The following is a 21594-nucleotide window of genomic DNA, read 5'->3' as shown; positions in this document are numbered from 1 at the left end:
CACTGCCATCCTTCAGACCCTCAGAAAAGGCAAGGACGAGTAGCACAATGGCCTATAGAAACCAGCTGCCTCTGGCTGAGACTGGAGAGGACAGGCGCAGAGCTGAATAGGCTCCCCATGAAAAGAAGCTGTCGCTTCAAAGGATCCTTTCTGCCCAGGTTGGAAGACAATTAGCCCAAGGCCTCCGCATTTTATCCATCTGGGGTTTCAAACAGTAAACTGTTCTGACATGAGCAGCTAATACATTGGGAGGTTTTGGATTGTGGTTAAAGACTTGAATGATTTGGATACATAACCAGATAAACAGCCCAATYGGCACAGATGTCATTTCAACGTCTAGTCTTCATTAGTTTTGGTTGAGTTGTCAACTAATGTGAATTCAATTTGAAATCAACAAAAAATGTAATTGTATTTAAGTTAAAAGTTGGGTAAAAAAAAAAGACGATGACTTTTCACAAATCCAATCAGTTTTCAACGTTGATTCAGCGTCATCACGTTTCATTATTTTGTTGAAATGACGTGGAACCAACGTTGATTCAGCCAGTTTTTGCCCAGTGGGAGACCACCGATTACATGTTGCACTCATTACACTGTCTACTTTTTTGTTTGGTACAGTATGTTTTCCAGTGCTGTTAATGCTTACATGATCTGATGCCTGTCTTCATGCAATGACATTATCTTCCCTTTTCTCCCACCTCACTTAATGACCAATCAACCGAAAGACCGAAATCAGTTGAATCATGGCTGTTGCACCCAGAACCAAGGGTTGGTGATGTAAACTCTAATGAATCCAAACAGACCATTCCTTCTCTCTCATCTCCCCACAGACCACTGCTCTGTCTGAGTGTCTGAGATCCAGCCCTACCTGTGCAGGTTGACTCCCCAAGCCAGAGAGAGAGAGATCATGGAGGGGGAGGAAGGTGTGACAGGGGACCCTCCCGAGCCGGGAAACGCACTCCTCCAGGCCGTGTTCCTCTGCCGCCTGCGCCTTACACGTCTCCTCTTGGAGGGTGGAGCCTACATCAACGAGAGCGACGGGCGTGGCCAGACGGCCCTCATGGTGGCCTGTAAGACGCGGCACGCCGACCGGCAGAGCGCCAGCCGCACCCGCATGGTCCAGTACCTGCTGGAGAGTGGCGCCGACCCCAACATCCAGGATAAGGCGGGCCGCTCAGCCCTGATGCATGCCTGCCTGGAGAGGGCTGGGGCCGGGGTAGTGTCCCTGCTCCTGGCCAGTGGAGCGGACCCGGGCCTGGAGGACCATTCTGGGAGCTCAGCGCTCGTCCACTCGGTCACGGCCGGCGACAAGGAGACTCTGAAGGTGCTGCTGGACACCTGCAAGGCCCGAGGGAAGGAAGTGATCATCATTACCACCAACACACTCCCCTGTGGGACATCCAGGACCAAACAGTACCTCAACGTGCCCCCTCTAACCCCCCTCGACCAGGGGGGAGGGCTGCACCTGACGGCTGCTCCTCCCTGCGCCTCCCCCTCTGAGATCCAGCTCCTCACCTCCCCTCAGTGCACCTCCTCCTCCTCTCATCCTCCTCACCAAGTCTTTAACTTTAAGGAGGACCAGTGTTCTGTGTGTGAGACAGTGAGCTCCCAGCCTGACCCCCAGTCACATGCTRCCGTTCTGGAGCAGAGCAGGGTGGAAAGGCTGATGCAGCCCCTCCAGAGGCTGAACTCAGAGCCCTGGCTGAAGATTCCTGCCTCTCTACTGGCCCTGCATCCCGACACTGCTCCCTCGTCCTCAGATGACCTCCCAGACATCAGCCCAGAGGAGGAACTCTCCCTCATGACCAGCAGGTTGGGCTCGAACAACTACAACAACAGCGCCCCTATCTGGTACAACTGCAGTACTGACCTGGATAACAACACTGCTAATGTTATTAGCTTTAGCAAGTCTGAGGGGAGGTTGAATGAGGGAGAGGTAGGGGAAAGGGGTCAGAGGGAGGAGGAAGAGGAGTTGTTGGTGCGTAAGTTGTCCTTTGCCGGCCTCTCTTCGCCACACTCTGCCTCTAACCCAAACCTCCACTCATACAGCATCGGCACAGGCCAGGGTCCCCCTTTCCCATCTTTCTCCACTGGTACCAGACTCCCTGGCTGCCCCCTCCCCCTTCCTATGTCCAGCCTGCGCAGCATCATCCAGAGACGCCACCTGGGTGCCGACCACTACAACTCTGACCCCCAGCTGGCTGTGCCTACCGGGGGATTCCCCGAGGAGGGCCGAACCCCGCTGGAGAGCAGAAGACAGGCCACTTCCCGCTCCTCTACCCTGCTGACCTCCAGGGAATCACTGGTGGCCCCAAACCTGGCCAAGAGAGCCCTCTCTGGGCTGGAGCGTCAGGGCTCAGGGGCCCTCCTCCTGAGCCACATCTCCCAGAACCGCCCAGGGTGTCTGCCGCCCCTGAACTCTCATCACCACACCCCCATCCCTCACATCGTTGGAGTGGCCAACCCCTGCCCCAGCCCCTGTGTCCTGGGCAGCAATCCCAGCAGTAGGGCCGTCTGCCGGGAGGTAGCAGGCCTGAGGCCCCTCCTTCCCTCAGCTCCCTCCGGCCTCCCCAGAGACCTGAGGACCAGGAGGATGCTGCTGAGGAGACACTCCATGCAGACAGAGCAGATCAAGTAGCTGGGAGACTTTGATGGGATGTTTGAGAGGCAGCAGTGTCTGATAAACCAGTTTCTCGATATTGATCCTGGGGACACATAGCACATGAGTGGAGCCTATATCTGCTTACTTAAAGGCATTGAAAACACCTACAGTGCATTCAGAAAGTATTCAGAACCCTTACATTTTTCACATTTTGTTATGTTACAACCTTATTCTAAAATGTATTAAATTACATTTGTCTCCCATCAATCTACACACAATACCCCACACTGACAAAGCAAAAACAGGTTTTAAGAAATGTTTGCACATTTATTAAAAATAAAAAACAGAAATACTTTATTTACATAAGTATTCAGACCCTTTGCTATGAGACTTGAAATTTAGCTCGGGTGCATCCTGTTTCCATTGATCATCCTTGAGTCTACCTGTGGTAAATTCAATTGATCGTACATGATTTGGAAAGACACACACCTGTCTGTATCAGGTCCCACAGTTGACAGTGGATGTCAGAGCAAAAACCAAGGTCACCAAGAACCCGATGGTCACTCTGACAGAGCTCCAGAGTTCCTCTGTGGAGATGGGAGAACCTTCCAGAAGGACAACCATCTCTGCAGCACTCCACCAATCAGGCCTTTATGGTCGAGTGGCCAGACGGAAGCCACTCCTCAGCAAAAGGCACATCACAGCCCGCTTGGAGTTTTCCAAAAGGCACCTAAAGGACTCTCAGACCATGAGAAACAAGATTCTCTGGTCTGATGAAACCAAGATTGAACTCTTTGGCCTGAATGCCAAGCGTCACGTCTGGAGGAAACCAGGCACCGTTCATCACCTGGCCAATACCATTCCTACGGTGAAACATGGTAGTGGCAGCATCATGCTGTGGGAATGTTTTTCAGTGGCAGGGACTGGGAGACTAGTCAAGATCGWGGGAAAGATGAACGGAGTGAAGTACAGAGAGAGAACCTGCTCCAGAGCGCTCAGACTGGGGCAAAGGTTCACCTTCCAACAGGACAATGACCCTAAGCACACAGCCAAGACAACGCAGGAGTCTATGAATGTCCTTCAGTGGCCTAGCCAGAGCACAGACTCTCTCCAATCGAACATCTCTGGAGAGACCTGAAAATAGCTGTGCAGCGACGCTCCCCATCCTACCTGACAGAGCTTGATAGGATCTGCAGAGAATGGGAGAAACTCCCCAAATACAGGTGTGCCAAGCTTGTAGCGTCATACCCAAGAAGACTTGAGGCTGTAATTGGTGCTTCAGCAAAGTACTGAGTAAAGGGTCTGAATACTTATGTAAATGTCATATTTCAGTTTTCTTGCTTTGTTATTATGGGGTATTGTATGTAAATTGATGACGGGAGGGGGGGGGGGAAACAAATATATCAATTTTAGAATAAGACTGTAACATAACAAAATGTGGAAAAAGTCAAGGGGTCTGAATACTTTATGAATGCACTGTATATTAAAAAATAAAACCTGACGCATGACACATCCTAAATAGTGAGAACATTTCAAATACTTACCTTGTCACCATTCTATTGAGTCTTGTTAATGGGAGTAGCTGATTGAAATGAGGACCTGTTTGTAGTTTGTAGTGGGTCCCAGGACTGATTTGAGGAATCCTGTGCTAAACCAACCTGCCAGGGAGAGACTGTAGCAATGTTCAGCCTTGTGCGTAGATTCCAGTGTACTGTCACCGTGGTTCTATAAATACCATTATGTTTACATGTAATGTATGTTGCAAATTATGAATAAAATACAGTTTAAAAAACAAATGATGTAATGATAGATGGTGAAATATTATGACCAATCACAGAACACCTGAGCCACGTTTATTTCTTTCTGGTTCTGGCGAGAAAAAAAGAACTGTCGGGACGTTCCCCTCTGCACTGTTCAACCAATCCAGTAAATGTGAAGGAGGAGTTAAGATTGAGTGTCGCCTTGATAACGTCCAAAAGTGGAAGTCCATTGAGAGCATCCTGGTACCGTCTCTGACAATTGTATGGGCTTTCCTCGGACACCGCCGGTCAGGATGCTCTCAATGGTGCAGCTGTAGAACTTTTTGAGGATCTGTGGACCCATGCCAAATATTTTCAGTCTCCTGAGGGGAAAAGGTTTTGTCGTGCCCTCTTCACAACTGTCTTGGTATGTTTGTACCATGATAGTTCGTTGGTGATGTGGACACCAAGGAACTTGAAACTCGACCTGCTTCACTACAGCCCCGTCGATGTTAATGGGGGCCTGTTCAGGCCRMCCTTTTCCTGTAGTCCTTGATCAGCTCCTTTGTCTTGCTCACATTGAGGGAGAGGTTGTTGTCCTGGCACCACACTACCAGTTCTCTGACCTCCTCCCAATAGGCTGTCTCATCATTGTCGGCGATCAGGCCTACCACTGTTGCGTCGTCAGCAGACTTAATGATGGTGTTGGAGTCGTGTTGGGCCACGCAGTCGTGGGTGAACAGGGAGTACAAGAGGGGACTAAGTACACACCCCTGAGGGGCCCCTGTGTTGAGAGGGAGGTGTTTAGTCCCAGGGTCCTTAGCTTAGTAATGAGCTTCGTGGGCACTATGGTGTTGAACGCTGAGCTGTAGTCAATGAACAGCATTCTCACATTTTTATGTATTTTATTTTACCTCTATTTATACAGGTTTTTTCTATTTGAGATAACATCTCTTTTCCAAGAGAGACCTGTGTTCCCTTTGTCCAGGTGGGAAAGGGCAGTGTGGAGTGTGATTGAGATTGCGTCATCTGTGGATCTGTTGGGGCGGTATGTGAATTGAAGTGGGTCTACGGTATCCAGGAGGATGCTGTTGATGTGAGKCATGACCAGCCTTTCAAAGCACTTCGTGGCTACAGACGTGAGTGCTACGGGGCGGTAATCATTTAGGCAGGTTCCCTTCGCTTCCTTGGGCACAAGGACTATGGTGGTCTGCTTGAAACATGTAGGTATTACATACTCGGTCAGGGAGAGGTTGAAAATGTCAGTGAAGACACTTGCCAGTTGGTCAGCGCATGCTTTGAGTACACGTCCTGGTAATTCGTCTGGCCCCGCGGTTTTGTGAATGTTGACCTGTTTAAAGGTCTAACTCACATCGGCTACCGAAAGCGTTATCACACAGTCATCCAGAACAGCTGGTGCTCTCATGCATGCTTCAGTGTTGCTTGCCTCGAAGCAGTAGGCTCGCATCACTGGGCAGCTCGCGTCTGGGTTTCCCTTTGTAGTCCGTAATAGTTTTCAAGCCATGTCACATCTGACGAGCGTCAGAGCCGGTGTAGTAGGATTCAATCTTAATCCTGTACTGAAGCTTTGCTTGTTTATTGTTTCGTCTGAGGGCATAGCGGCATTTCTTATAAGAGTCCAGATTAGTGTGCCGCTCCTTGAAAGCAACAGCTCTAGCCTTTAGCTCGATGTGGATGTTGCCTGTAATCTATGCCTTCTGGTTGGGATATGTACGGTCACTGTGGGGACGACGTCGTCGATGCACTCATTGATGAAGCCGATGACTGAGGTGGTATACTCCTCAATGCCATTGGATGAATCCCGGAACATAGTCTGTGCTAGCAAAACAGTCCTGTAGCGTAGCATCCGGGTCATCTGACCACTTCCATATTGAGCGAGTCACTGGTACTTCCTGCTTTAGTTTTTGCTTGTAAGTAGGAATCAGGAAGATAGAATTATGGTCAGATTTGCCAAATGGAGGGTGGGGGAGAGCTTTATATGCATCTCTGTGTGTGGAGTAAAGGAGGTCTAGAGTTTTTTTCCTCTGGTTGCACATGTGACTTGCTGGTAAGAATTTGGTAAAACTGATTTAAGTTTGCCTGCATTAAAGTCCCCAGCCACTAGGAGAGCCGCTTCTGGATGAGCATTTTCTTGTTTGCTTATGGCCTTATAGAGTTGGTTGAGTGCGGTCTTAGTGCCAGCATTGGTCTGTGGTAGTAAATAGACGGCTGCGAATAATATAGATGAGAACTCTCTTGGTAGATAGTGTGGTCTACAGCTTATCATAAGGTACTCTACCTCAGGCGAGCAATACCTCAAGACTGCCATATAATGTTGTAGTGTCATGTAAACGCAACATAATGATCATTCTAGACATTCAGTTTTATATAATTTGTTTTAATATTCCCCATGTAATGTTAATGGAGAGCTAACACGGCTGCCATAGAATGTTGAATTGTCATGTAAATTCATTGGCACAACTCTCTAAATGCAGTCACCATACCCTAGCTCAACACCAACACTAAAATAGGCTACTAAAAATTATTAATTTATGCAGTTTAGTGGATTATCGGGCTGGTTTTAGGACCATTCAGGTAGCTCAGATATGATGTGAAGGCTATTTGCTCTACTGGCTGAGAGCACTGCGGCACGGCTGAGAGCACATCCATGCAGCTGCACTGAACAACGAAACTTTTCTCTCAAAACATCGCAGCAGGTCGAAGATTGCAGTAGGTTTATGGCTATTTTACTGCTTTTTGTCTTGCCATGAAACTAAACTAGAGTTTTTCATCCCGGTGCTGAGCTAGTGCGTAGCAGCTCCTTGCTGTATGACAACTGAAGTGAAACAGAGTGAAGGACAATGTGTAGTTTAGCTAGTGAATGTCAATGAGAAAATACTGAGAAAGAGCAGTGGARAGAAACACTGAAAATAAACAACCAGAAACGTACTGTTACGTTGGATATAGGAGCTGGGTGTAAAGTATTGTCGGTGAGAGACTGAAAACGCTGGAAGTGAAAGGGAAGTGAGATTCCATGTAAAAATCCAACTGCAAGCTAATGATGTATTCTGGCCACCAGATGGAGCCAAAAGGCAAGAAAACACTCAAATGTCAATGCAAAGAGAAAGTGTTTGAACTGGAATGTCAAGTGATAGAACAACATGCGCCTGCAATACTTGGAAGATCAGCTTGCCTGCAAATGGGCTTAGTACAGAGAATATTCAAGCTAGAACAAAGGACAGAGTTTGATATTTTGAGTGACTTGGATGTGTTCCAGGAGTTCATCATACATAAATAGACCCAGAAGTCACACCAGGGGTTCACTCACCCAGAAAAGTGCCTGTAGCACTAAAAGAAAAACTTGAAAAGGAACTGAACAGCATGGAAAACATCGTCAGGCAAACTGAGTCTACTGAATGGGTAAACAGCTTTGTGACAATAGTGATGCCAAACAAAATATGGGTATGCATGGACCCACAGGATCTGAACAAAGCCATCAAGAGAGAACATTGTCCTTTATGTACCATTTGAAGAGGTATTTGCTGAAATGCCCAACGCCAAGGTATTTTCAGTAGTTGATGCAAACCAAGGATTCTGGCAAATCCAACTGCATGAAGAGAGCTCCCGACTCTGCACGTTCAATACGCCATTTGGGAGGTATTCATTCAAAAGACTGCCGTTCGGAATTGCGTCTGCTCCGAAGGTGTTCCAGAGGTGCCTCGCCAAGCATCTGGATGGTCTGGAAGGTGTTGTAAACACCATGGATGACATTCTTGTCTGGGGTGATGACACAGATCAGAACGACCGGAGACGGAGACAGCTACTAGACAGACTGAGAAGCATCAACTTGAAACTGAATAAGGACAAGTGCAAAATCAGAATGACAGAAATTCGTTACATTGGACATATGTTAAGCAATGGCCTGAAACCAGACCCCCGAAAAAGATCACAGCAATACAAGAAATGCCAGAGCCAGAGGACAAAGCAGCGCTTCAGAGGTTCATGGAAATGATTGCAGTATCTCGCAAAGTTCATCGCAAATCTCTCAGATGTCAGCGCACCACTGAGACAACTGCTGGAAGGAGTCGTTCAGTGGCACTAGGAGTCTTCACAGGAACAAAGCTTCAAAAGCTTGAAAACACTTGTCAGCAATGTGCCAGTGTTAAAGTACTATGATGTGAAAAAAACTGTGACACTATCTGGGGATGCAAGCGCCGAAGGCTTGGGAGCTGTGATCCTGCAAGATGGTCAACCAATCCCTCACAGACTGTCAAAAGAGATTTGAAAAACAAATTGAAAAACAGCTACTGGCGATAGAGTATGGCTGCGAGAAGCTTCATTAATACCTATATGGAAAACAGATCCAAGTGGCGTCAGACCACAAGCCCTTGGAAACGATCTTCAAGAAGTTGCTCCAGAAAGCATCAGCCAGACTGCAGAGCATGGTGATGAGACTACAGAGATAGTCTACATGTGACATACAAACCAGGAAACGAGAAACACATCACTGCACTGAGCTGAGCACACCTGAAGGAACAGAGAGTGAAATTGCTGGATGGTGAGCCGGATGTAAACTACATCGCTCATCAACTTCCTGTTTCAGTAGAGAAAGTGCAGCAATTCAAAACTTCAACAGCAGAAGATGAAGAGTTAAGACTGGTCACAGTAACAGTTAAAAAAGCATGGCCAGACACGAGTGGGAAAGTTGCAAAGAAAATAGGGCACTACTGGACCTTCAGAGAGAACTTGACATGCTCTTCTAGACTGCTGTTCAAAAGTTCAAAAGTTGTCATTCCTCAGAAAATTTGAGAAGAAATTATGGAAAAAAATCCACAAAGCACACATGGAAATTGTAAAATGTAAGGAGCGAGCAAGCGATGTTCTGTTGTTGCCAAAATGTGCAGTCTGCAACAAACACAAAAACAACAACCAAAGAGAGCCGCTCATGTCTCGTCCAMCCCCAGAGAGAGCTTGGGCCAAAGTTGGAGTGGACCTCTTCCATTACAACGACACAGAATAAGTACTATGTGTGGATTACTACTCGAAATACCCAGAAATCTCCAAACTCAGTGGGACAACAAGTAAGCACATCATTAGAGCAGTCTGAACTGCCCTCGATGGTGCAGCTGTAGAACCTTTTGAGGATTTGAGGACCCATGACAAATCTTTTCAGTCTCCTGAGGGGAATAGGTTTTGGCGTGCCCTCTTCAAACCAGTGTGTCTATGTATGCGGATGGCTCAGCACTATGCACGTCAGCTACTACAGCAACTGAAATGACTGCAACACTTAACAAAGAGCAGCAGTTAGTTTCAGAATGGGTGGCAAGGAATACATTTGTCCTAAATATTTCAAAAACTAAAACCATTGTATTTGGGACAAATCCTTCACTAAACTCTAAACCTCAACTAAATCTTGTAATAAATATTGTGGAAATTGAGCAAGTTGAGGAGACTAAACTGCTTGGAGTAACCCTGGATTGGAAATTGTCATATTGATACAACAGTAGCTAAAATGGGAAAKGTCTGTCTAGAATAAAGCMCTGATCTACCTTCTTAACAGCACTATCAACAAGGCAAGTCCTACAGGCTCTAGTTTTGTRGCACCTGGACTACTGTTCAGTTGTGTGGTCAAGTGCCACAAAGAGGGACTTAGGAAAATTGCAATTGGCTCAGAACAGGGCAGCYTGGCTGGCCCTTGGATGTACACAGAGAGCATTAATAATATGCATGTCAATCTCTCCTGCTCAAAGTAGAGGAGAGATTGACTTCATCACTGCTTGTATTTGTGAGAGATATTGACGTGTTGAAAGCACCGAGCTGTCTGTTTAAACAACTTGCACACAGCTCAGACACCCATGCATACCCCACAAGACATGCCACCAGAGGTCTATGCACAGTCCAAATGTCAAGAACAGACTACAGTACTACATAGAGCCATGACTACATGGAACTCTATTCCACATCAGGTAACTGAAGCAAGCAGTAGAATCAGATTTTAGAAAAGAGATAAAAAAMACATCTTATGGAACAGTGGGGACTGTGAAGCAACACAAACATGCTAACATATGCAATATACACACACGTACACATGCATTTTGTGTTGTAGATATGTGTTGGTGGAGTATGGGCCTGAAGGCACACACTTAATGTGTTGTGAATTCTGTAATGAATGTATTGTAATGTTTATAAAATTGTATAACTGCCTTCATTTTGCCGGACCACAGGAAGAGTAGCTGTTGCCTTGGCAGCAACTAACAGGAATCTATAATAAATACACATAATAAAGATGTTGAATACTTATTGACTCAAGACATTTCAGCTTTTCATCTTTAATTAATTTGTAAAAATGTCAAAATAACATATTTCCACTGAAATCTTGAGCAATCAGGGTTCATGTACATTTTTGATCAACTTTAATTTACTTGATTAAAATGCAAGATGAAATCAATAAGTGTTTTATTATACTCCATTAATATGTTCAAAGAACAAGACAGCTGTCTATTGGGGAGTTCCTTTTGACTGTTTAAAAGTGACATAAAAGGGTGACAACTCGTTAGCTTACAGCAAAAAAATGATTATTGCTGTTGTCTATTATTTAATGTGACTATAAATCAAATGTAAAAAAAAAAAGCATTATATGAGGACTTTAGTCTCTTTTTKAGAGAATTGTGTTGCATGTTAAAATATGGCAATTCTTATTTGTTTTGTCAACATGCGACATCTATCAACTAGCCTATAAGGAATCTTCAAGAATGACCGAGAGAAAATGGTAGGTGTGTACCTCCAGTAAAAATAATAGCCAATATCTTAAAACACATTTATGTCTGGACATAACTGTTTGGTAAATGAATTGTACAATTGAATATGTGAGGTTATTCAGGTTAACCTTAATTGTGAGGTGYCAGGTAGCCTAGTGGTTAGAGAGTTGGACTAGTAACCAAAAGGCTGCGAGATCAAATCCCRGAGCTGACAAGGTTCTGCCCCTGAACAAGGCAGTTAACCCACTGTTCCTAGGCTGTCATTGAAAATAATAATTTGTTTTTAACTGACTTGCCTTGTTAAATAAAGAAAAAAGAAAATTAAATAGAATGTATCCCAAGAAGTCCAGTAATACATAATAAATTATGTTGAAAGGAAATAGATCCAATCCATCTCATCACCCCTGTCTTACCATTTCTGATTTCAATATTATCAGATAGTTTACAGGTAATTGTTAATCCCAAAAATATTCTGAATAATGGGATTATTTGAGTTTTGCACCTAACACATGATCACTTCCCTGATGCATAAGTAGGAGTATCCTATAGGTGTATGAGGACAAGTAAAGCATCAACTCCAGAATTTTCTTGGGGGGGGGGACTTTTGACCGATAGTAGTATCTTTCGATTAGTGTCCACTATTTGTTTTCTCTTCAGCCATATTGGTCCTGGTTTAGCCTATATCCCAGGCCCAATGGTTGTTGGTGTAATGCCATTTTCGTCCATTGGGGTAATGACTCTTTCATGTGCGATTTCAAGGCTCGATTTTTTGTTGACCCACATAATGATGGCAACTATAAGGATAATCGCGGCCATGACTCCAACAACAGCAATGAGCTTCCAGGAGGCCTTGACGTTGTCACATTTCATCTGCTTCTGCACCTTCATTGCGGTCTTGTGGAAGGACTTGCTCTTAACAAACAAACAAACAAACAAAACCAACCAATCAAGTACCAAAGTCAAAATACACTGTTATGACAATGTAATGTATGTAATATAATGCAATGTATGTAATGTAATGTAGAATGTAATGTATGTAATGTAATGTAGAATGTAATGTATGTAATATAATGTAATGTACAATGTAATGTACATTACAATGTAATGTAACACCACTGTCTATCTTGAACAGCAAAAAGGACCTCAGGTTAGTGGCAGGCAGGCCAGAGTGAGGTCTGAACAGCTTTTGTGTGAAAACATTCACTCTAAAACATTTATCTGAATTGGAAGCGTATGTCTAAAACAAATTTGCAATCCCAGTCTCACCTTCAGTTCCCCAGCCCTTTCGTCAAGGTCCTGCACTTTCTCCTTGCGTTCCTCAGTCTTCTCCATGTTGTCCATCATGATGACCTTCACCTCCTCTGCCTCCTCGTGAACCTGGCGCTGCTGGTTGTTATTCTCAGGCTGACAGAGATGGAGCATGAAATAAATCAAACTTTAACTTTAAAAACTGTTTCGTGGTGCAATATGTGGTATCCATTTTCAACCCAGTTCATATGAGTTTTCAACACAAAATACGCAGGATTGTTATGATATATATATATATTGAAAACATTGCGATTTAACAGAACTGTATGACACAAGCGCTTGCGATGTTTTTAACATCATAACAATCCTGTGTATTTTGTGTTGAAAAGTCATGTGAACTGGGTTGAAGCACATATGAACTGGATAGTGCATTTACCGCACCACAACAACATGTTTATTGTAAACATAATGATGCCTCCTGCTTGTAACTGTCGCCCTTTTTTCAGGACAATCTCATAATTGAATCAAGACATTGATATCATCCTCAGAAATGTTGAACATCTCACTAAACCTGTAACCACTTGGAATAGAATAGCTAATAGTTTAAATGTGCCTTGTGATTTAAGAGAACCTCTTTGACAGCCAGAAGAAGTGATAGAATGTGAGTTTCGCACCAGGGTGAAATTTCTCCGAGGTACAGATCTAGGATCAGCTTCCACTCCCTCGATCCTAACCTTTACCATTAGTGAGTGAAATGCAAGAAACTGACCCCAGATCAGCATCTATAAGGGCAAATTCACCCTACTTTTTTGTTTCTGACAAAAAAGATTACAGTGGTCAAGGTTGGAATTTTGCACTCTAAAAAAAGGAAGAACTGTAAACCAAGCAAATCACATTTTTATTTATCACATGCGCCGAATACATTGGGTGTAGACTTTACCGTGAAATGCTTGTTTAGCGAGCCCTTTCCAACAATGCAGTTAAAACAATTATAACAAAAACAGTAACACAAGAATGAAGCTATATACCAGTACCAGATCAATGTGTATTTGAGGTAGATATGTACATGAAGGCAGGGTAAAGTGACTAGGCATCAGGATAGATAATAATAAAGAACAGTGTTACTGTATTAGCATATGATGACTGTGAAAGTGAGCTTTCATCATTTTTTTAAAACAATTTTATTTGTTTAACCTTTTTTCCCCCCGATGAAACTCCCTAATAGGCTCAGAGAGGCGAAGGTCGAGTCATGCGTCCTCTGAAACATGACCTGCCAAATAACGCTCCTTAACACCCACCAGCTTTACCCGGAAGCCAGCCGCACCAATGTGTCAGATGAAACACCATTCAACTGACGACTGACGACTGCCTGCAGGGGCCTGGCCCGGCCCGCCACAAAGAGTCACTAGAGCATGATGAGCCAAGTAAAGCCCCCCCTGAGAGGCGAAGGTTGAGTCARGCGGGACCAATTGGGACGTGCACAGTTGAAACTCATGGTCACGGCAGGTTGTGACACAGCCTGGGAATGAACCTGGGTCTGTAGTTACACCTCAAGACCTGTGACGCAGTGCCTTAGACCGCTGAGCCACTCAGGAGGCCCTTCAGCTATCATTTTTATAAATGTATTTTACTACAGCAAAATAAAGCGTGGGGTGGTATTTATTTATGTTTTTATTTAACTAAATATTAGGATACAAATTACCCCCTTTCAAATATATTGTATCTATGTATTTGTAAAATCAATTCTACATTTGATTGAACTGTGTTGGTTCTGAACTCAAATTAATATTATCGTCAATATGTTGTCTGTGTTTAATTAACAGTAAGTAAATCTTATGATTACATTTGTGGTGTGGTAATGTGTCATCAACGACTTCCAGGTAGCCTAGGATATATGCTGGGGTGTTAATAAGCTAAAGTGGCTTCCTCTGTCCGTCTCCTCTCCATCATCTGCATAATGTCTGAAAACTAAAATGTAGGATAAAGCCAAAGATATCATGTGGAATTTCATGTTACCTGTCCAATGAGTTCTTTGAACTCACTAGGCTACAGGCGAAGGGACGGGTGAGGAGAGGAACCCACTTTAGACTATTGAGATGCACCCCCAGATGAATGCTCAAAGTAGCATTTAGCCTAAAACACGCATTTTATCAATTGTAAATGGTGTTATCTAAATGTTCTATATTATCACAAAATATAAACTAGGCTCTATGCATCCTCTTTGATCTCAAACGTAATTTCACAGAACATTATTCTGTCAACAAAGGCAAAGAGAAAGTGTAAGTAGCCCACGCATCTGAAGTTAAACTCAAAATTACAATAAGTTGGAAGGCCACATAAAACATTGTCACTTTTCCTTTTTCATTAATGTTGTAATGTTAATAGCTTACCATGTTTCTGCACGATTTTATTGTTATCCCGAGAATGAAAAACCTCTCTTTAAGTCAGTGCAAAGTCCAGTAGAAATTGCATTCTAGTCAGGAGGGATCATGCAGGCCTTCGCGACTTACTCACCCAGCCTCGTTCGTGATAGTGAAATGTTCTGCACATTATTTTGACAACATCTTTTATATGTGGCCTGCCTTGTCACCAAAGGAAGAGGAGGGAAACACTCCTCTCTGGTTGACCTTTCATAGGTAGTGTTCTATTGCAGCTTGAAAGAATCTCTGGGGAAAATGAAGTTTATCCATTCTATTATTTTCTATTGTACCGTTATTCTATTCTAATCTTTTATGAAGTTATTCAATTATATTACTGTCAAATGCTATCGCATATAGCCTACACTTTATAGTCTGAATGGCAAGGTTTATTGATGTTTTTTTTCTTCTACTTGTTGAAAAAAAAAATGAATTGTATTACTTGTGTACTTGTTTGACATTTTACTGCATTGTCAGGAGCTAGTAACATAAGCATTTCGCTCCATCCACTATAACATCTGCTAAACTGTGTACATGACAAATACACTTTATTTGATTTACTATTGCAGTAATCAAAGACCCAGGGGCCAATTATGAAATGGAAGGATCTCAATAAGGTAGCCTAAAAATACTTTTATAATTCAATGAGAATTATGCCAACAAATAAGACGCTTGTATACATCACACAGAAAGGGGATTCACAGAGTGTTTACACTACAAGCGGCACTTGCCTAGCCACACTAGCCTCGCCATCATGTGGGTGCTAAAACAAGCTACCAAGCAAGCTAGGTACTGCTACGTATCAACAGTCATTGTCAGACAATCCAGTTGGGGTTTGAAGCTATGGTGAGCTTCAATTGGTCACGTCACATCACGGATTTGAATAAAGTCCTGCTTTCCCCAACTGTTCCGCTCCCTCGCCCATGCTGACATTGTTCAACGGTCCCCTTGCCCACTTCACTTCTCTCTTTCCTTCCATTGAAAGTGAATGGCTTCCGATGTTTCACGATGCGATGTCGCTTCCTAGTGTAATCGCACGTCTGAGCAGGGGTACGCAACCTTTAACTTATGATGTGGTTACCTGATACGTAAGAAATGTGCCCAACATGGGTGCGCGAACAGCCCAACCAAAACGAATAAAAACGTAACACAATTGTCATATTTGCTCTTACTGTTCGACTGGGAAGCATGCGACAGGGTTAATACCTATTCTACAGTTTTAGTTTAATAATTAGGAAAATAATAGCCTACAGTACATTTATATAGGCAAACAAATAGGCCTATAACTACTGTACATACAGTGCATTAGGAAAGTATTCAGACCCCTTGACTTTCCACATTGTTACGTTACAGCCTTATTCTAAAATTGATTAAATCGTTTCTTCTCCTCGTCAATCTACACACAATACCCCATAAGGACAAAGCAAAAACTGATATTTTTAAATTTTTGCTAAAATAAAGTGAAACATCAAATTTATATAAGTATTCAGACCCTTTACTCAGTACTTTGTTGAAGCACCTTGGCAGCGATTACAGCCTCGAGTCCTCGAGGCTACAAGTAATCACTACAAGCTTGGCACACCTGTATTTGGGGATTTTCTCCCATTCTTCTCTGCGGATTCGCTCAAGCTCTATCAGGTTGGATTGGGAGCGTCTCTGCACAGCTATTTTCAGGTCTCTCCAATGCTCACTTTGGCCTGGCAGCCAGCTCTAGGAAGAGTCTTGGATCCAAACGTCTTCCATTTAAGAAGGATGGAGGTGCCTCCCAAGTGTCACGGCGATCTAAGGCACTGCATCACAGTGCTAGAGGCGTCACTACAGACCCTGGTTTGATGCCAGGCTGTGTCGCAGCCGGCCACGACCGGGAGACCCATGAGGCGGCGCACAATTGGCCCAGCATCGTCCGGGTTACGGGAGGGTTTGGCCAGCCGTGATGTCCTTGTCCCATCGCGCTCTAGCGACTACTTGTGGCAGGCCGGGCGCATGCACGCTGACTACAGTCGCCAGCTGTTTTGTGTTTCCTCCGACACATTGGTCCGGCTGTCTTCCCGGGTTAAGCGAGCAGTMTGTCAAGAAGCAGTGCGGTATGGAGGGGTCGTGTTTCAGAGGACGCATGGCTCTCGACCTTCGCCTCTCCCGAGTCCTTACGGGAATTTAAACGATGGGACAAAACTGTAACTACCAATTAGACATCACAAAAAGGGGTAAAGAGTAAGTAAAAATAAATAAAATGATGGAGGCCAATGTGTTCTTGGGGACCTTCAATGATGCAGAAATGTTTTGATACCTTTCCCCAGATCTGTGCCTCGACACAATTCTGTCTCGGAGCTCTATGGACAATTCCTTCAACCTCATGGCATGGTTTTTGCTCTGACATGCACTGTCAACTGTGGGACCTTATATAGACAGGTGTGTGCCTTTCCAATCAATTGAATTTACCACAGGTGGACTCCAATCAAGTTGTAGAAACATCTCAAGGATGATCAATGGAAACAGGATGCACCTGAGATTTAGACTCTCATATCAAAGGGTCTGAATACTTATGTAAATAGGTTTTTTATTTTTCATACATTTAAAAAAAAATTATAACCTGTTTTTGCTATGTCATTATGGGGTATTGTGTGTAGATTGACGAGGAAAATATTGTATTTAATCCATTTAAGAATAAGGATGTAACGTAACAAGTCAAGGGGTCTGATTACTTTCTGAATGCACTGTATATATTAACATTTTGCTAACCCATAATGCAATTTCTCATCGACGCACAAATAGGAGGAGGAGAGTGCTCAAGCTTATGGCTGAGTTGTTCGTAAAGGAAGTAGAACCCAATCCTGCCAATTGTCTCACCCTGATCCGAGACTGATTTAGTTCTTTGTTCATAAACAAATCTTTATTTCTTGCCAACAAACATTGCCAATTTAGGAAATAACTACTGTATTTTGCAAATATAAGGTTAAATACAGTTGAAGTTGGAAGTTTACATACACCTTAGCCAAATACATTTAAACTCCGTTTTTCACAATCCCTGACATTTAATCCTCGTAAAAATTCCCTGTCTTAGGTCAGTTAGGATCACCACTTTATTTTAAGAATGTGAAATGTCAGAATAATGGTAGAGAGAATGATTTATTTCAGCTTTTATTTCTTTCATCACATTCCCAGTGGGTCAGAAGTTTACATACACTCAATTAGTGTTTGGTAGCATTGCCTTGAAATTGTTTAACTTGAGTCAAAAGCTTCCCACAATAAGTTGGGTGAATTTTGTCCCATTCCTCCTGACAGAGCTGGTGTAACTGAGTCAGGTTTGTAGGCCTCCTTGCTCGCACACGCTTTTTCAGTTCTGCCAACACATTTTCTATAGAATTGAGGTCAGGACTTTGTGATGGCCACTCCAATACTTTGACTTTGTTGTCCTTAAGCCATTTTGCCACAACTTTGGAAGTATGCTTGGGGTCATTGTCCATTTGGAAGACCCATATGCAACCAAGCTTTAACTTCCTGACTGATGTCTTGAGATATTGCTTGAATATATCCACATAATTTTCCTTCCTCATGATGCCATCTATTTTGTGAAGTACACCAGCCCCTCCTGCAGCAAAGCACCCCCACAACCTGATGCTTCCACCCCCGTGCTTCAAGTTTGGGATGGTGTTCTTTGGCTTGCAAGCCTCCCCCTTTTTCCTCCAAACATAACGATGGTCATTATGGCCAAACTGTTCTATTTTTGTTTCATCAGACCAGAGGAGATTTCTCTAAAAAGTATGATCTTTGTCCCCATGTGAGGTTGCAAACCGTAGTCTGGCTTTTTGATGGCGGTTTTGTAGCAGTGGCTTCTTCCTTGCTGAGTGGCCTTTCAGGTTATGTCGATATAGGACTCGTTTTACTYTCGATGTAGATACTTTTGTACCGGTTTCCTCCAGCATCTTCACAGGGTCCTTTGCTGTTGTTCTGGGACTGATTTGCACTTTTCACACAAAAGTACGTTCATCTCTAGGAGACAGAACGCGTCTCCTTCCTGGCGGTATGACGGCTGCGTGATCCCATGGTGTTTATTGTTGCGTACCATTGTTCGTACAGATTAACGTGATACCTTCAGGTGTTTGGAAATTGCTCCCAAGGATGAACCAGACTTGTGGAGGTCTCCAATTTTTTTTCTGAGGTGTTGGCTGATTTCTTTTGATTTTCCCATGATGTCAAGCAAAGAGGCACTGAGTTCGAAAGCAGGCCTTGAAATACATCTGCAGGTACACCTCCAATTGACTCAAATTATGTCAATTAGCCTATCAGAAGCTTCTAAAGTCATGACATCATTTTCTGGAATTTTCTAAGCTGTTTAAAGGCACAGTCGACTTAGTGTATGTAAACTTCTGACCCACTGGAATTGTGATACAGTGAATTAGAAGTGAAATAATCTGTCTGTAAACAATTGTCGGAAAAATTACTTGTGTCATGCACAAAGTAGATGTCCTAACCGACTTGCCAAAACTATAGTTTGTTAACAAGACATTTGTGGAGTGGTTGAAAAATGAGTTTTAATGACTCCAACCTAAGTGTATGTAAACTTCCGACTTCAACTGTATATATTAAAAAACTCAAGGAAGTGGTCCAGGTCGTGAGGCAGCAAAGCATCCCCAAATCATCACACTAGCACCACCATGCTTGACCATCAGTATGAGGTTCTTACTGTGGAATGCAGTGTTTGGTTTTTGCCAGGCGTAATGGGACCCACGTCGTCCAAAATTGACTCAAGTTTGCCAAAAAGCACCTGGAAGAACCTGGATGATCATCAAGACTCTTGGAAGAAAGTTCTATGAACAGATATAATTTTCCACAGTAAGAACCTCATTCCAACGGTAAAGTGTGCTGGTAGTGTGATGGTTCGGGGATGCTTTGCTGCCTCAGAAAATGAGCAACTTGCCTTAATAGAAGGAACCACGAATTCTGCTCTGTATCATATAATTCTGCAGGAGAATATCAGGCCATCCGTCTGTGAGCTGGAGCTGAAGCGCAGCTCGGTCATGCAGCAAGACAATGATCCAAAACACACAAGTTTACATGAAATAGTTAAAAGCAAGTGAAGTGTTGGAATGGCCTAGTCAAAGTCCAGACCTAATCCCAAATGAGAATTTGTGGCAGGACTTGAAACAAGCAGTTCGTGCTTGAAAATCCACAAATGTTGCTGAGTTAAAGCAGTTATACATGCAAGAGTGGACCAAAATTCCTCCACAGTGATGTGAGAGACTGATTAACAACTACAAGAAGCATTTGTTTGCAGTCATTGCAGCTAAAGGTTGTACAACCGGTTATTGAGTGGTAGGGGGCAATTTCACACTGGGAAATTGGGTGTTGCATAACATTGTTAAAGAAAGAATAAACTATTTGCACTTTTTGGAAACTCAGGTTCCCTTTATCTATATTTAGGTTTTGGTTGAAGATCAGATAACATTCAGTATAAAAGATATGCAAAAATAGAGAAATGGGGGAATACTTTTCACAGCACTGTATACACTACATGACCAGAAGTATGTGGACACTGCTGATTCCAAAATCATTGGTATTAATATGGAGTTGGTTCCCCTTTCCTGCTATAACAGCCTCCGCTCTTCTGGGAAGGATTTCCACTAGATGTTGGAACATTGCTTTGGGGACTTGCTCCTTCAGCCACAAGCATTAGGTCGGGCACTGATGTTGGGTGATCAGGCTGGTCGCAGTCGGGTTCCAATTCATCCCAAAGTTGTTCGATCGGTGTTGAGGTCAGGGCTCTGTTCATGTCAGTCAAGTTCTTGCACACCAATCTCGATAAACCATTTCTGTATTGCCTCACTTTGTGTACGGGGGCATTGTCATGCTGAAACAGGAAAGGGCTTCCCAAACGGTTGCCACAAAGTTGGAAGCATAGCATCGTCTAGAATGTAATTGTATGCTGTAGCATTAAGATGTCCCTTCACTGAACTAAGGGGCCTAGCCAAACCATTTAAACAGCCTAGACCATGATTCCTCCTCCACCAAAATTACAGTTGGCACTATGCATTTGGGCAGGTAGCGCTCTTCCTGGCATCGCCAACCCAGATTCATCTGTCAGACTGCCAGATGGTGAAGCGTGATTGATCACTCCAGAGAACGTGTTTCCACTGCTCCAGAGTCAAATGTCAGCGAGCTTTACACCATGCAGCGACGCTTGGCATTGCGATCTTAGGCTTTTGTGCGGCTGCTCGACAATGGAAACCCATTTCATGAAGCTCCCGATGAACAATTCCCGCACTCGGCGGTCCCATTCTATGAGCTTGTGTGGCTACCACTTCACAGCTGAGCCATTGTTTTTCCTAGACGTTTCACTTCACAATAACGCAACTTACAGATCTAGCAGGGCAGAAATTTGATGAACTGACTTGTTGGAAAGTGGCATCCTATGACGGTCCCACGTTGAAAGTCACTGAGCTCTTCAGTAAGGCTCCTACTGACATGGTTGTGTGCTCGATTTTATACGCTGTCAGCAACGGGTGTGGCTGAAATAGCCAAATCCACTAATCACATACTTATTGTAATAGATAGATAGATAGATAGATAGATAGATAGATAGATAGATAGATAGATAGATAGATAGATAGATAGATAGATAGATAGCCTCATCACTAGCTACCAATAAGCCATTTTAGGCTAATAATAATGTAGATAGCTTGTCTATCTTAGCTAGCATGCCTGCTGGCAAGGTTGGTAGACTTTAGAAAAGCCAGCAATTACTAAGGGCTCTTCCACTTATGATCTGGATCCTGGAGCGTTTGGTACCCTGATACGCGCTGTAGAGCATGTGTGTAGCGCAAATGAGCCCTGGC

At 43.7% G+C, this 21594-nt stretch overlaps 2 protein-coding genes across 3 annotated transcripts; one reads left to right on the top strand and one right to left on the bottom strand.

Moving 5' to 3' along the window:
* The first annotated feature begins 764 nt into the window (after positions 1-764).
* LOC111963628 (ankyrin repeat domain-containing protein 34B-like) lies at positions 765-3948 on the top strand. The gene has a single exon (XM_070443468.1). It carries the CDS (start codon positions 905-907, stop codon positions 2633-2635), a length of 1731 nt encoding a protein of 576 aa, XP_070299569.1. The 5' UTR covers positions 765-904; the 3' UTR covers positions 2636-3948.
* Positions 3949-10651: 6703 nt separating this feature from the next.
* Positions 10652-14895, bottom strand: LOC139027746 (vesicle-associated membrane protein 3-like). Of its 2 annotated transcripts, none has more exons than XM_070443562.1 (3): positions 14735-14895; positions 12363-12482; positions 10652-12008 (listed from the first exon to the last, which is right to left on the bottom strand). In XM_070443562.1, the coding sequence occupies exons 1-3, from the start codon at positions 14735-14737 to the stop codon at positions 11775-11777; spliced, it is 357 nt and encodes a 118-aa protein (XP_070299663.1). In that variant the 5' UTR covers positions 14738-14895; the 3' UTR covers positions 10652-11774. The 2 variants fall into 2 exon arrangements, with proteins under 2 accessions (XP_070299663.1, XP_070299662.1); XM_070443561.1 differs by having other exon boundaries at positions 12363-12500; positions 14735-14893.
* Positions 14896-21594: the final 6699 nt, after the last annotated feature.

Source organism: Salvelinus sp. IW2-2015, linkage group LG5 (genome assembly GCF_002910315.2).
Source record: "Salvelinus sp. IW2-2015 linkage group LG5, ASM291031v2, whole genome shotgun sequence".
Lineage (NCBI taxonomy): Eukaryota > Metazoa > Chordata > Actinopteri > Salmoniformes > Salmonidae > Salvelinus > Salvelinus sp. IW2-2015.
This window is presented reverse-complemented; position numbering and strand designations above follow the sequence as displayed.

Excerpts from the sequence above, each read along its gene's own strand:
- LOC139027746 (XM_070443561.1), bottom strand. Across the intron at positions 12,009-12,362 it reads AAAGGGCTGGGGAACTGAAG|AGCAAGTCCTTCCACAAGAC; the intron begins GTGAGACTGGGA and ends TTGTTTGTTAAG.